Source organism: Vitis vinifera, chromosome 8 (genome assembly GCF_030704535.1).
Source record: "Vitis vinifera cultivar Pinot Noir 40024 chromosome 8, ASM3070453v1".
NCBI lineage: Eukaryota > Viridiplantae > Streptophyta > Magnoliopsida > Vitales > Vitaceae > Vitis > Vitis vinifera.
The window spans coordinates 18,794,299-18,810,052 of NC_081812.1; the positions used below are offsets into that span (position 1 = coordinate 18,794,299).

The 15,754-nt window shown below is 37.5% G+C and overlaps 2 protein-coding genes across 4 annotated transcripts; both read right to left on the bottom strand.

Moving 5' to 3' along the window:
* Positions 1 to 1,007: 1,007 nt before the first annotated feature.
* Positions 1,008 to 10,822, bottom strand: LOC104880144 (cytochrome P450 94C1). 2 transcript variants are annotated; one of them, XM_019221861.2, is made up of 3 exons: positions 10,415 to 10,822; positions 9,655 to 9,796; positions 1,008 to 2,854 (listed from the first exon to the last, which is right to left on the bottom strand). In XM_019221861.2, the coding sequence occupies exons 2-3, from the start codon at positions 9,660 to 9,662 to the stop codon at positions 1,498 to 1,500; spliced, it is 1,365 nt and encodes a 454-aa protein (XP_019077406.1). In that variant the 5' UTR covers positions 9,663 to 9,796; positions 10,415 to 10,822; the 3' UTR covers positions 1,008 to 1,497. The 2 variants fall into 2 exon arrangements, with proteins under 2 accessions (XP_019077406.1, XP_002277129.2); XM_002277093.4 differs by lacking the exons at positions 9,655 to 9,796; positions 10,415 to 10,822 and having other exon boundaries at positions 1,008 to 4,847.
* A 194-nt stretch (positions 10,823 to 11,016) lies between these two features.
* On the bottom strand, positions 11,017 to 15,461 carry LOC100249419 (GDSL esterase/lipase At5g03610). 2 transcript variants are annotated; one of them, XM_002283077.4, is made up of 5 exons: positions 14,813 to 15,461; positions 14,492 to 14,713; positions 13,567 to 13,838; positions 11,423 to 11,729; positions 11,017 to 11,330 (listed from the first exon to the last, which is right to left on the bottom strand). In XM_002283077.4, the coding sequence occupies exons 1-5, from the start codon at positions 14,865 to 14,867 to the stop codon at positions 11,110 to 11,112; spliced, it is 1,077 nt and encodes a 358-aa protein (XP_002283113.1). In that variant the 5' UTR covers positions 14,868 to 15,461; the 3' UTR covers positions 11,017 to 11,109. The 2 variants fall into 2 exon arrangements, with proteins under 2 accessions (XP_002283113.1, XP_010654054.1); XM_010655752.3 differs by having other exon boundaries at positions 14,492 to 14,704; positions 14,813 to 14,970.
* Positions 15,462 to 15,754: the final 293 nt, after the last annotated feature.

Sequence of the window (15,754 nt, forward strand, 5' to 3'; positions counted from 1 at the left end):
GTAAATAATATTTCCCATTCTCTAATGAATTTTCATTTAAAAAAATATAATAAAATAATTTTTGAAAACTATTCTTAAAAATTATTTTTTAAAGAATAGTTTTTGAAAAAGTACCTAAATAGAATCTTAAGCTTTGACAAATGTGTTTTAAAAAATAATTTTTAAAAATTATCATTTAACATTTTGAAAAACAAAAGTTTATTTAAAAACTTCAAAAATGTTTTAACTTATTTTTTGTAATTTCTTCTTGGTATCAGTGTAAGCATTTAAAAAAAAACTTCGTAAAATGAAAACAACTTAAAATATTTTTTAGAAAATACTGTATTTTCGGTTCATAAGAAGAAAATTGTATTTTAATTAGTAAATATGTTTTTCTATTTTTAATTTAAAAAATTAAAAACTGTTTTTATAACCGTTAAAAAACAAGCCCTTGGATTCTCACATCTTCCGCTCATTTAGATTTCAATATATGTTTCCCAGAACATCATCATCATCATCTCCATGTCGCCAACAGAAGACTCGTACTACACGAATAATATTGCCGACATTTCATCCTCCCTTACCTATAAGTAAAACTTGGTTAGCAAATAGCAGTTAAGTAAAGCATGGGCAGAACAGACAGTCTTGTACCCCGTATGGAGACTAGAGGCTAAAAGGCTAAAACGCAATCCGGACCCCTGGGGGCATCCTCCTTCAAGTCCTCGCTTCAAGAACTGTACAACTCTAACACTATTTCTATCTCTTCTCTCATTTAGGCATGCATCCCGATTCCCAATAGTGCTTCTTAAAATGGACAGTCATGATCAAATAACGGTTCTGCCAGACTGCTACACCAGAAAGTGAAAACTGAAAAGTGCCTTTCCTCAATAAAAATAGCTCTAGCGAAATACAGCATTGAGCATCGAAAATTTAAGAGCTGCTCGCTTACAACCCAAAGCTTTTTAGGGTTTCGAGATACAAGCGGACAAATAGTCTTAAAAACACAATGGGGGTATGGCAGGACTAAACCCTAATGCATGTGAACTGCCGACTAACTCAAGGATGGAGTTACAATGTAGTCTTGTAGTGAACAACGGAAACAAGCTTTTGTTGCTTACATTACATGAGATTGGCGTCCTTCCCAAAAGTTTACAAGGCAATATGTATAAGAATATTGAAGCGTGTGGGACCGACGGCAGAGATAAGACCCCGTGAGAAAAAATCTCTACCACAGAAAAAACACAAAGCTAGCCGGTCATCTTCACCATCATTTAACTTTATACACACAAAATAAAGTTCCAATCTGGACATCAAACCAGATAGTGATGCTGGTAAAAAGGGGTGCATGCCCAGGTAGGGCGATAGATCTATGTCACTTCGCTGTGATTCACATTTCGCACTCCTCCCATCGGTGCATGGTACAATATTTCACATATTTCAGAAAGTGCTAATATGCGCCATCCATATAATATTGCACTTCTAAGTGCAGTATGTAGAAAATAATGGAGGCATGAATTACTATGTGATTGTTCTTCCTCGTACCAAAACCGGGAGACCGCTACCAAAAGTGGCGGTGAGTCCGGGAGAGAACCGAGGAATGGGACACGGGGTAGCCAATTCGATGTGGAAGCGTCGGACCAATGAAAGAGCCACACTTTTGAACTCCATCAGAGCCATTTCCTTTCCCAAACAGACCCTTATCCCCGCTTGGAAAACTGGGTACTTAAATGGGTTTTCTGGGAAAAAGACACCATCCTTGAGCCACCGTTCTGGCTTGAATTCTAAACAGTCAGGGCCCCAGATCCCTTCTATCCGACCCATTGCATAGGGGTGGTAAGTAACTCTTGTGCCTCTTTGTACAAATGTTCCATCTGGTAGCACATCGTCTTCCTGACAGAATTTTGAATCGAATTGTATCGGTGGATAGAGTCTCATGCTCTCATGCACTGCTGCCTGTAAATAGTGGAGTTCTTGCATTTGCTCGAAGCTTGTAACCTCTTGATCCGGACCAATGATTTTGTCCGCCTCCGACCTAATTGCTGCCCCCACCTTCGGGTGGTTGGACAACAGCCAGAAGAAGCTGGTTAAAGCTGAAGCAACTGTGTCGCGGCCAGCTAATAGGAAGCTTATGACGATGTCTCTCAGGTATGTGTCATCGTTTAGGTTTCTCATGAACAATGAAAGAAGATCCTTATGGGCAGAAAAGCCCATTTTACGCTTCTGCTTTATGACCTCTTGGGCAAGAATATTGATCAGTTTAATGGCTTTTCGCAGTTTCTTCTCAGTACCTAGGTTCAACACACGTTTGATCCTCCAAACCAGCGGGGACGCAGCCATGGCTCTGGCTGCCGACAATTTGGATGCTAGGTCGAAGGCATCGGCAAATTCTGAGATGGGGAGGGACAACTCTAGGCACCCAGGGTCCAACCCAAAGGAGAATCTGCATATGCTATCAAAAGAGAACCTTCTGAACACATCTTGCAAATCCAAAACTCCATCTTCGTTGCCCGCAACCGACCATAAAAGTGGGAGAAGCCTGCGTTCGATCTCGTAATTGACAATCTCGAATGCATAGGACCGTATAGAGGTCCTTCCAAGCTCTAGACTTGCCATTTTTCTTTGAAACCTCCATAATTCTCCGTCCACGTTGAAAATACCCCTACCCAGGAAGTCCCCAAGGATTGCGGAGAAGGGTTTCCCCTTTGGGTAATTCTCAAATCTAGTCTTGAGCATATACTCCACGTTATCCTGGTTTGCAGTGATGGTGTTGCCCAGCACATGTACGTGGATAGTTTGAGTTGGGGAGTTTCGGAGGAGATGAGTGTACCAATCACAGAGATTGTGGAATTGTTTGGACCAACTCAAGGTGACATAGCTGTGGCAAATTTCACAATTACACCATAGCTTCAGTCTTAGAGATTGGAAATATATGATATACGACAAACACAAGAAGATTATAAAGAAGAAGAAGGTAAGGAAGTGAGTGGAGACATGAAGGGACTGCAACCACGAAGGAACTTCATCCTCCATTGATGGATTCAGGTGCATAAATTGAAAAAGGGAAAAAACACATGTATTATGAAGACGAAGTTTATTAGAAAGAGGAGATATGGAGAGAGACCAATGAGATTTGAGAGAGAGGAGAGAGCATTTCAACTCTTTTATCTTTTGATGCTGATCACTGCCTTTTTTTTTCTCCCTTATGCTTCCACTAAGAAAAGAAAAAGATTAACAGAACCCCAAAATAAAAAATAAAAAAAGAAAAGAAAAACAATGGAGAATGGAGAACATGTTTGGAAAAGAACAAGGTTAAAAAACTCATCGTGTGCGTCACCATTCGAGATTGGGGAAGTTTGAACCACGTGTTATTATTCTTATCCGTACCCACTGTTGTTGGTAAACAAGCAGCACGCTCAGCTGAGTGGTGGGCTTCGATGAAGCTTACATTTTTGTCATGTGCTTTGGCTAATTTTTAGTTTACTCCTATCCGAAATTTTCTTTTAGATTATATTATCCATCATCGATAAGAGTAGAGTAGTAACATTCATATTCCATTTTCTAATACTAAATTATAAAGTCCATATTTCGTGCTTGTCTAGATTAGTACCTTTCTGATTAAGTTAAACATTTAAGAGGGGAAAAAGACAACTCAAAATAATTAAGAATCAGATCTTTTCTTCTAGCTTAATAGAGGTCTTTCTCTATAGCCCAAAATTTAGTTTTGTGTTATATAGGATGATGCATCTTATTTTATTCAAGCTCTGAAATTAGTTAATTGCAATCGAATATTAATCCCAATGGTCCAAGCTCTGAAATTTTAGAATGTGCCTAGCTACAATTAACCATCTATTTCAAGTATTTTTGCGAACGTGAAACCTCAGAACTTGGTTCCCTTATATATACACAAGCCACAGCCTCAGAACTTGGTGAAACCTCTTCACCCAGGCTTTCTGATCCTTTCAACTAAGTGATTAGGTCCCCTTCCTGAGCTGAAGATACTTAGTTGAATTTTACAGGAATGCGCAATGCTAAATTGAATCATTAATAAAGAGACTAAAGGCACAAAATTTGCGAAGAAAAATGGAGCACAGCACAGTGGACCTCGCCCGTGGAACATGTGGATAACAAATTGGGTGGACTGCAGCAGTCCTGTGTCTCTTCCCACTTCTAAAAGTTTATATTCAAAATGATGGCAGATGACTTCACCGTTTTACCCTTTTTCTTTTGGAAATTGGTGATGATTCCTGAACAATCTATTAAGGACAGCCCGAGAAAACAACCATTTTCTTACAGTCATTTATTCTTAAATGACTGGATCTACTAGTTCGTGTGGCCCGATCCATTAAAAAAAGATACTCCAGCATAAAACACAAAAAGGAAATACTCAGGCATCGGGTTTCAAGGTAGCACCGTAGCACACACAATTTAATAAGAGGTCATATGCCACACGGTTTTAAGGAGGCTGGATGCTAAATCATATTGAATTGGGTAGAGGAATTTCAAACGGCACTTTTAATTGTTCATTGTGCCAAAACTGAAAATCATCACATGAGACGGATCATACATTATTCAGAGTGTTAATTTGTTTAGGGAACATGGCATGGTCAGTGCGGAGGGACCAGCTGGCTGACTAGGAGTGGATCAGTGATTCAGTTAAATATCCATATGCCTCTCCATTTTGTGGAAGAGATTTTTTTAGATATGCAGGCGTTTGTGTCTTTTGATGCCACCTCTTCATGTCGTCCCACCCATCATCCTCTTCGAGATGCGACTTAGCCGTGAGAGAGATATAGTTCAAAATCATAGAGAGGCGGACTAATCTCTTTTTTCCTTTTTTTTAAAATTTTTTTTATTTGAAATGACATTTCAGTCTGCTGAAATATATATATATATATATATATATATATATGCTCGTCAAAGCCCAAAGGAACATATGGATTAAAATACAAATCATAGCACAACTAGCATATAGAATAAATAAAAGCAACTAAATAAAAAAAGAACAATGAGAGAATGATGTGCAACACACGTTAGAGTTCTGCCACATAACATTGTTTTATACTCTAACAAGCACACTCATTTATTTCATGTTTATTAGTATTATACTTTAATTCAACTCGTACATTTAAATTCCAACCATTGCATAGGCCCACAAGTACCATCGGATCCTTGTTCTAAACTAAAAAAAAAAAAGCAAAAATCGATCAGAGGAATATATCATATTAGCAGGCAAGACATTAGGGTTTTAAATGGCATCAAGTAATGGAGCATATAAGAAGATGCCCTTTAAAATAGGGACAAGTAGTTTGCTCTCATCATGTCTTACATGAGAAGAGACTTTATCTAGATAGGTCACAGTAAACCTCCTGTAACAGACTAGTTTCCTCATGTGCAATCAATTTCCATTTTACATGCCCAGAACTACTGAACCTGACACTGCTGAAATCCATTAAGTATCTCCAATGAAAAAGCACATGGAAGAGAAGAAACATTTGCAAGATTCTAAACTTCAATAGGAACATGGTAGCTTATTTTTGTAAAACCGGAATCAGGGTTAGAATTCAGAACAAATAATTCTAGGTAACATCCCCACATGAATTAATGAAAGTTAGGAGCATGGCATGAGCTACTCAGTGTCCAGCATTGCAATTCAGTAATTACAATAAGCAGGTTTTAAGTTTTGGCCTTATCAATAACTATATATTTGGATGATCCCACCATCTGGACTGTGATGACTCAGTGACAACTAATAAATCAAGTGTTCAGGCCGACAACGACAACCAAGGGTATGTGTTCCTCTTTCTTCCACAGGATAAAACAAGCCAATAAGCAAGGACACACTGTAAAGTAACATCAAGTTATATGTGATCCTAATTCCTATATGCTTATGGCTGATGCAAGCAATTTGTAGGCACAGAACAGAACACAATGCTAAATCAAAATGCACCACTAATATGCCATTATTTTGGACTAAAGGGCATGTGATTAAATGACCAAAACTATATGGAGGACATAATAATCTTGCATCTAATTCTTACAAGGATAAAAGTAGTCTTTTGAAATAAAACTTAACATGAAAGAGACTGCCCACCATGGGATTTGACCCTTAACTAATAGAAGAAAGGTGTGCAAAAGTATTTCTAAGACTGGAGAAGAGGTCAGTGTAGTTTGGGAAAAAACCCCAAAAACTCAAGTATAATTTGCCCATACAAAATATTTCTAGCTCCTCCTTGGATTTGGGCCTCTAAGATCAATATTCCCTTTCATCTACCTTCACAGAGGAGGGGAATTTCTAGTACATGATCTTTTTTAAAGTTGTCAACAAATTTAAGTGGTTCAAATAATGCCATGTAGATCATGAAATTGGATGATAAGAAAAAACCAGAAGTACTGCACCAATATTTCCAGAAAACACACAAATAGACCTAGCTATAGCAAGTGGACAAGACCACATCCAATATGAGGGGTTCCATGCAAGAGTCGTAGCACAAACTTGCAGAAGCAGATAAGAACACAAAATGGATGTATACCCCATTCATCCCTGGCTCACACTAGCTAAGGGTCACTTCTCTTTTCTGTGTATCTTTGGCAGGCAACTCAAGTGTTGGGACAAGGTTTCCTATAGTTTGTTGAGATAAAAGCTGTATTTAGGTTGCTAGTCCCTTTGCCAACACAGCTTCACAGACCTCAAATATTCAAAAAGGGAACTCCTTAAATACAAGTACAGGCTATCCACCACACAGCCATACATGTCGGCCACATTTTATGGTAGGCTCCACTGGTATTGAATGCATAAAGGAACTGATATCAACCATCAGATCTATGTGTACAACTTGTTCCCGGAAGTCACAATCTCTCTCAAGTTGAACCAAACCAACAACAAGCTAACATGCCATATAACAAACTGATTAACTATCAAATGATTGGAAAATGTAGTATTGTGCATGTAGAATACTGGACATTGAATATGATGCACAGTTCCGACACTATGACCCAGAGGTAAAAAAAGAATGGGCCACTCTTCCAAGTGCTCTGAGTTTCACATTTAAGAAGGGACCTGAATCTGCAAATGGTGATAAAACTTATGTCCTATAGTGGGCTCACATCAGATGAATTTACAGGTACCCTAAAATATAATGTTAAACATAATAGAGCCACTGAATTTTCACATAATAACCAAACAGATCCATATCATGAGGATTTATTGCCTTGTGAATAACCCAAATTATATTTATCTGTTAATTTAGACAAGCTGAACCAAAGCTGCACAAGTTGTGCCCATGAATCAGCTGAATTTCAGTCAATTTCAACATGAATTGAGCAAGCCAATCTCAATACTTGCAAGCTTCAGGCTCAACCCAATTTCAAATGAAGCTGAATTGTATACTGCCCAGATCCCAGATTGATCACATGCCTGTTTTGGCATAATGCACTTCCATATACATCCTCAACCATTAAGGGCTACTTTTAGAGGCTGATGTGGACCCTCTCCTCCCCTTTAACATGTTCCCAAAATACAAAAGAAAAAAAAAAGCCAGCTTTGTGTGATGTGGAGTGAATCATTTACCAAAGATTAGTTTGCTTTTGTCTTATAGTGAATGCAACAACTCATATTTCCATCTAAAAGACTGCACATTTTCCTGGGTGGAAAAAAGCAACCCAAGTATAAATTGAGTACTTTTGATTCAGAAAACAAGGTTTAAACCAGGGATGCCATTCCTGTATACTCATAAACAGCTCCTAATAAAAGAGAAATGACCCTCCATTCCTCCACTTACTCTTAGAGGTGCTCTAAATTTCACCTACCAACACAGCAAGTGCAATGTGTTAGCATATTGGTGAAGTCTTCAAGGACTGAAAAAATATATATAATTCAATCCCGCCTTTATTAGAGTTAAGCACATTTTTTATTTATTTGACACAAGTAAAATTCCAAATTAAATTCAATTCTAGACAACCAAAAGCAGTCCCAACACAACTACAGTTTGTATCCTTCCAATTTTAGCTCTTAACAGATTAAAATGAAATTCTATTCAGGTGACTTGTGCAGACCCAATCAAAAGAACTGGCTACCACTTTCCAAATTACATCTCGATTAAGAAGAAAGCAACACCCCTTAAAAAATGTTCCCTTATGCAAATGTATGTATTATGGAAATTGCTAATCTTCCTTCAGTGAATATAAGCTGAGTTGTTTTTCAGTTAAGTAACATAATGAATATTATTTATTGGTGAAATAAATGTTAAAATAAGTGAACTTGTCATAGGATTCTGTCCATATACTATTCCACTTATAAAAAATAATGTTAAAAAACTTTGGACTTTTTCTTGTTGTGTCACTCACAGTGTTAGTACCAACTGTTTCCAGATAAAGGGCCATTAGAGGCTAGTTTTTGTGGTAGCCATTGAGCCACCTATCAAGAAAAGAGACCAAAACACATGTTCTAATCAAATGCAAAATCTACACTTCCACATGCCAATCCAAAGTATGACTAGCAGAACAAAAAAAAAAAAAGGCAAGAAAGCCAGCACTAATTGGGTTGTTCAAACATTAAACATATATATATCTATATACATACACACACAAAACCTGAATCTTCCACAGTGGAATTAATACAAAAACAAGAAAAAATTATTACATCCTCAGAAAGCATGAGCAATAGATATAAACACATAGAACAAAATATAGATGTCAAACCACAGTAAAAGTGGGAGAAGGCAAGCACAAAAACACATAACATTGACTTATAAGCAAAATGACACATAATTAGTTTTGTTTGGTATCACATCCTTCTAGTACGCATTTTTCACTAGAAACAAAGTTAAAAAAACAAAAGAAACTCTTTTCTCCTTTTTATCTTTTATCGCAAAAGAAGATATTCTGAAGCATGAGTTCCTTTGTCAGTAACTAAAGGCTAGGGATAAGTGGAAAACTTAGAAATTTTTTTGGACTCTATTGTCATTGTCAACCAATCAACAGTTATAAGAATATACTAATAACACGAACAAAATTATTATCTCTTAATTGAAATGAATAATTCGTCCAGACAACCAACCAACTGATCTAATATCCAATCAGTGGGTTAGGTTGTAGCCAGTGATTTAATAATTCTAATTGGATATCAATATCTGTGGTCCAATAGCATTTCAGCCTCTCTTATTTCTTGTAACCCACTTTTTCAAAGTTCTTGCCCTCTACCAGTTACCAGTGAGGTACCTGTTTTTCTTTTCTGAAGTAACATAAATATAAATTCACGTTTGACTCAAGACATGTTCAACAGGAATTCTAATCAATTTTAGAACTTTCCCATGGTGGCTTCAGCTTGACTATAGTGCCCACTTGGTAATTTCCTTTATTTAGTTATGTCAAATCAAGCTCTTTCACATGGTTTTTTTAATGATTCCAGAATAAAGGTTATTGACTTAAGACACCTAATGTCGAATTACTACAAAAGATTTCACCTATTTCTCAATTCACCAAGGATCTTCCCATTAACAATGCTATCAGGCCTAAGGTTTGAATTAAGGAGGCCAATCACACTTCAACTATAATCATATCTACAGAACATATGTACCATGTGTTCCAGGCAAGCCTGCCTAAAAGGTAGTTGCCCATAAAATACACAGAGAGTACAAATTTCAATAAAAACAAGATAGAACAGTTAGAATATATAACCTGTTCATGCAGATGGAGACATGCAAACCAAAATGAAATCGGGACTTCCTGTTTAACCAATCCTGAAATTCTCAAGGCAAAATAAATAAATTGAAGATTCAGTCATCCTGCAGGTATTTTCCAAATCTGCACCAGCATATACCTGCACAAGAATCGATGATTTTAAAATCTTCAACAAAGGTGCAACTGCCCTGAAGGGCGAGAATAGCATATTAAGCCAATGTAGAACTGATGATTACGATCAGGTTGAATAGAAAAACTACAGACTCGATAAACCCTTGCTTGACCGTCTTGCAACAGTGACTCCATTTACTTAAGTTACGTTAATCGAGGTAGGCATGGTAGAAATTAGGGCTTTGATGTACCTTCAATGGTGATTTTATTTCTCCTGTTGCTTCTCCAATTCTCACACAATTTCTCTATGCTGTTTCCGTAAATCATCACAATCATGTTAGATTAATGATGTTTGCTTATTCAGTAGTAGCAATTTCAAAGTTGCTCACAATTTAATCAAGTGGGTTGGTCTAGGATGTGACAACAGGTTGGGCCAGATCAAACACCTAAATGTGGAGATACTCCCTTAACCAAACTACAACTATGGATCCAACAGCTGGACGAGCCCAAAAACTAAAACAATCTAGAAATCTAACAAGGTTGTTCTTGAAAGATATTCCATCCAACCATCAAATGAGAAACGGGACAATTAAGAAAATGAGATACAGGAACATGAAAAAGCCACCATTTATCCAGCAATTCTCACCAATCAGAATAATTTCTTGCACAATTGACAACCGGGCTAGGGTTCATGAAACTGGGATTACGAATGCATTGGCGTTCACCGGAGGGTTTATGAACTGATAATGCCTGTAGCCAATGAGGGGAAACGTCTCCGAGCACAGAGATCATTCGAAACGCTGCGTTTCGCAGGACGGTGTTGGATTGGGGGTGAGAAGAACGTAGAAGCAGCCTAGAGTACGAGCCTATCAAAATCACCCTCACTTCTGTTGCCGCTAGCTTTCGTAAAATTCCAACCATTTTTTGAAAAACAAAAATGCAGGCCAATTAGGTTTCGAGTCCAGCCCAATCTTTCGGTGGGTTGGACCCGAAAAAATATCAACTAGATTTTGATTGGGTTGTGGGCCTAAATCCGAACCCGAACCCGAACAAATTCAAGTTTCCAACCTAAATTTATTGAGCCATTAAGAAATGAGGGAATCGCCTTTTTTTTAATCCTTCTAAAATATAAGAAATTCAAGTTTCTTTTCCTTCTTTCCATGTTTCTTTTGGGCCTATCTTAGTTGTATATCATTGTGTCTTGGAGAGCCGCGGACAAAGAGAAGTGATAAAAGAAGGCAAGAATACGAGCGTAATCTATGAAATTGCGTTACTGGACAAACAAATACAAAGATAGAAAGTAAAATCTAAATGATCACAAATTTTGGGGTAAGTAGTAGTCTAGTAAAGACTGTGAAGTTGTTGAAGGGTGCCTTGTAAAGCAGAATAAACAGCATTCCATCCCTGTTGCGTAGGGTGGACGGTGTCCCAAAAGAACGCAGATTCAGGGTCGTCGCATATTGTATACTTCTTCGCCCCACTCTCGTCCACACTCCCGCACGAGTATTCACTGCTTATACCCATGCAACATGGCTTCAATGGATTCTCGAACTTGGAACTCCCTGAATAGAAAAAATAAATGAAGATGAACACCAAGTGGCGGAGAATTTCGGTACGAAAAAGGGAGAAAAAAAAAAGGTATAGAGGCAGATACCTAAATGATCAGCTTTGTTTTCGAAGACGGACATGAAAGAGGCGTAAAGGTCGAGAATGACAAAAGGGGAGTCCTTGGTTTCATTGTTCAACTTGGTCACAGCTTGGGACAACAAGAGGTTGTGGAAGGTGACAGCCGTGTTCTGGGTTCCATTGCATTCTTGGAAAGAAGATGACACTGTGGTCTGTGGGAGACACCCCAGTGGCTCAAGAGATGTCACTGCAACCTTTTTCATTCCCATGCCATGAAGGCGCTTCAAGTTCACCACTAGTTGATCCACCACCAGAAGAATGAAAGACTGCAATGTCTGTGAAAGTACATGCAGCGTAAACATATCGTCAATGACATTAAATTCTTTATGGAATATCCTCAAATCTAATTACTTCTCTGAGGGACACAAACCATATGTAATGTAATTAATAATTTCTAATGAACCAATTATGAAAACATCAAACTGATCACGAATCACGGTATAAACTTTCATCAAGGAGTGTCATTCAATGGCCAAATTAAGAAGAAGGAATCACAAAATCAACTCTATAGTTTGCCACTAACATCAGTGTTACAGAGCGTAGAGAGGAAGCGAATGGAGTGTCAAATATTTTTTGACAAACCAAATAAGCCTCAATTTTCTCATAATAGTCACGAATAAAATAATGAAGATTGAAATTAGATGAAATGACTTCAGTTGGTGAGATAAAAGTAGATGAGTGTTAAAGCTAAAGTAAATACTTCATAAAGATGTTTAGAATCAAAAGACAAGTAGAACATCCCAAAGGACCTTATATCATCACTATTGTATCATTCATTTATGAAATCGTGGCCGACAATGACTCCCATAAACACCTCAGACATTTGGATTTCTTGGATTGGACGGTAGCATTCCACCCTTTTGCATGGGCGGTCCACTGCAAGGTTGGAAGGGACACAATAGTATATTTTATATCCTACAAGACTATATGAAAGTAGCAAAGTTGGGTATACTCACTTTATATTTTCCCACCTCCCTAGAACTTTCTAATAATTCTTGCAAACCTCTATCATTAGATATTGCGAACATGATGATGCATGCTTGATTAAATTAATAAAAAATTAAGTCATGGAGTATACAATGAGTTGATTAAGAGTTCAATAACCATTCTAGTAAAGTTGTTCTTAACTTGTAATATTTTTAATAATTTTTTTATAAAGAAATAATTAGTATTTAATACATAAATCTATGAGTGTGTTTTTATAAGATGCAAATTTTTAGTAAAAAAAAACCTATCAAATGTTAATTTAAAATAATAAATTGTTAATGATTTTTTTTTTAAGAAAAACGCTTTAAAAATTAAAAACATTTCTATTAGGTTGAAAATGTTTCTCAAAATGCTTTTAAATATTTATTTAAATTGCGTTTGATAATGATCTTATGAAGTATTTCGAGTCTTTTGAATCTTTCGAGTTTTTCTAATACTTGTAAAAATAATGATTTATTTTGAAACATGTTATTCTTCGAACAAAATATAAGAAAATAAATTTATAAATATGAAAATTATTTTATCTCTTTTAATCAATTAATTTAAAATTTATTTAGGTTGTTTTTTTTATGTTTAACAATTTACATGAATAAATATTAGTAAATTAGGTGCTTTTTGTTAGAAAAAATTAGGGGTAAAACAGTAATTTAAAAAAAATGTTTTTGTTAAGAAAATTAGGATGTAAAACAGAAACTGTTTTTAATGCTTAAAAAATAAAAAGTTTTAAATATTAGAAAAATTACTAAAATTTCCTAGACCCGCTCTGAATCAGTAATCACGCGTTTAAACCCTACTAATAATTAAGAACTGACAATAGATTCTGGCCGATTTCAGTGATCAGAAAACTTGTCCTTTTTCAGATGTGGCAGAGCTATTGGCCTACTAGCTGACAACATTGCTCGCTTCCACACTGAACCAAAACCTTTAATCATTCCACAAGACAAAAGATGATGTCACCTCATGATGGAGACACCCCCAATGATGTGGAATGACATTGACCGCATCATGTGGGACCTATCATGACATCCAACGGTAGAGGATGTGGTTGTTCACAGCCTCATCTCTCTAACGCTAGATTTTTCTAGCTATCTACTATGAATGTATTGGTAATATTTCAAATTTCACCTGAGAAGAGCCACCTCTGGCCAAGTAAGCACCGTAGTCGTTGCCGGCGATGCTGACGAGGGCTACTGACGACTGAAGATCCGGCCAAGTGTAGACCTTGTTGCTGAGGAGCTCTTGGAGAAAATCGATCTGGGTCGTCATGTTTGGCAATGCGACCAACGTATCAAACACACCCGTCCCTCCAAAAGCAAAGTTCATCCCATATCGCAAGTGTTTTGCGCCGAGATTCCTCCATCTGTATGGTATTGGCGACTTGATTCCGACGAATCTAGCTGTTTGTTTCAAGTGGAACTTAAAAATTAGAGTTTATTTCCCAAAAAGAAAAGTCAAGGATGGTTGAATATTTTAAAAAAAGTTCGAGAATTAATCAAGATTTTTTTATGCACACAACCAGCTGGAGAAGGGTGATGAAAATGGAGGATAAAGCGCAGATTTGTTGTAAAGTGCAGAGGTTTTGATGTTGCCCATTTGAGATTATTTAAAGTTGTCCAAATAGAATGATGAAAACAGAGTGGAAATAAGAAAAGGAGGATTTGCAGAATCATAATCGTGGTGGGGATAGTAGCCTAGTAGTAAAGGTGGTTCAGAAAATGAAAGAGCTAACAACTGTGAGTAGCACAGAAATTTCGATTTAGAAAAATGATTAACAAGTGAAGTATATAAGCTTAAGATCACGTGAAAAAGTGAGAAAGGGAAAGGATGCTGATCTGACACAAAGAAAGCTAAAAAGTAAGAGCTCAATAATGCAATTTATACAGGCAAAAGAAATAATAAGAAATTATCTTTTCAGAAGGCACCCACCACCACCCATTCAAAGTTAAAGCAAACCCATTAGCTCTTTACTTAAATTAAAAAAGGATGAAAGAAAAAGCCAAAGCTATCATCATGAGAGAGAGAGAATGAGAAAGAGGAAGAAGGTACACACCTAGGTAGTCAGTCAAGACACGACCATCGGAGAAACGGCCGGCCGGCTTGCCGGGAAAGGTGATTCCGTAGGGAACTTTCCAAGAATTGGCTGCCGTCTTGCCAATGTTCCCTGTATCAGCATACGAGTCCCCGAAAACGAAGAGCTTTAATGGACGAAAACCAAAGAGGTGACGGTGAGAGTGATGGTGGTGATGTGATGAACCCTTCACCCCTGCATTTCCTTCACCAAGTCACACACAAACACTTGCATTGAATTTCATGCACCCAGATATGATCACCATAAACAGAAATCCAGACAAGCGAAGTTCTCAATACATACCTGTGAGTAGAAAACAGATCAAAAAACAAAGGTAGAAGATGATCTTTCCCTCCATAAAGCCAAGTCTTCCTCGCTGCAACGGATGGATAAAGATGGAGACGACTGTGAAGATAATGGATGATGACCGAGATTTTCTATAGATATTTATAATGGCTGCATCACTGATCAGACCACCCGCAGGTTACCCCATTACTCTCACCGCCCATATAACCACGTGTTTGGCTTCTGACCGACCCAAATGAGCTGGCATGTACACGTGGCATTAGACCGGTATTGAATAAGATCCACTTTCTATGCTTGTGTTGCACTAATCCCCAATCTTCTGTTTCTCCAATTCAATATTGACCATTGATTCCGTGTACATGAAAATTGACCTGGCCTTCGATTTGGGTTACTAGTAAATAAATAAATGCCAGCGGAACAATCGAGAAATGGGTGCCGCCTTCGGAATTTACTATGATTTTTGTATGCACCACCACGTCCACGTGGGATGAAGTTAATGAAGATAAACGAAGGTATGAGTCATGAAGGGTGGCGGGCAAGCACTTTTTGAGGGTAAGGGCTGGTGACTTAGCCTCATGAAGGGCGGGGTTGAGGAATTGAGCCTTCCCAAATTGTCATTGGCGAGCTTTCTTTGGCAGCCTACGTTTGGCCAATTCTATTCCTAGTCCCTTTGATTTCCTTAAGTTTCATGGGCTTGTCTCATTCTTAAATGTTGACTTCTACATATTAAAATAATTCGAAAACGTTTACCCATTACGCAATTTTTAAGGTAATGCCAATACATGCATGTGAGGTTGGAATAGAGATGGCCATACTCTATCTTGGATTGATTCCAATTTGAAATAGATTATGAAAGCAGAAGATGGTTGAGTTGACCCATTCGATCGAAGAGAGCTGGCAATGAGATTCCCGGTTACAACCAGGCGGATCCTTTTCAGT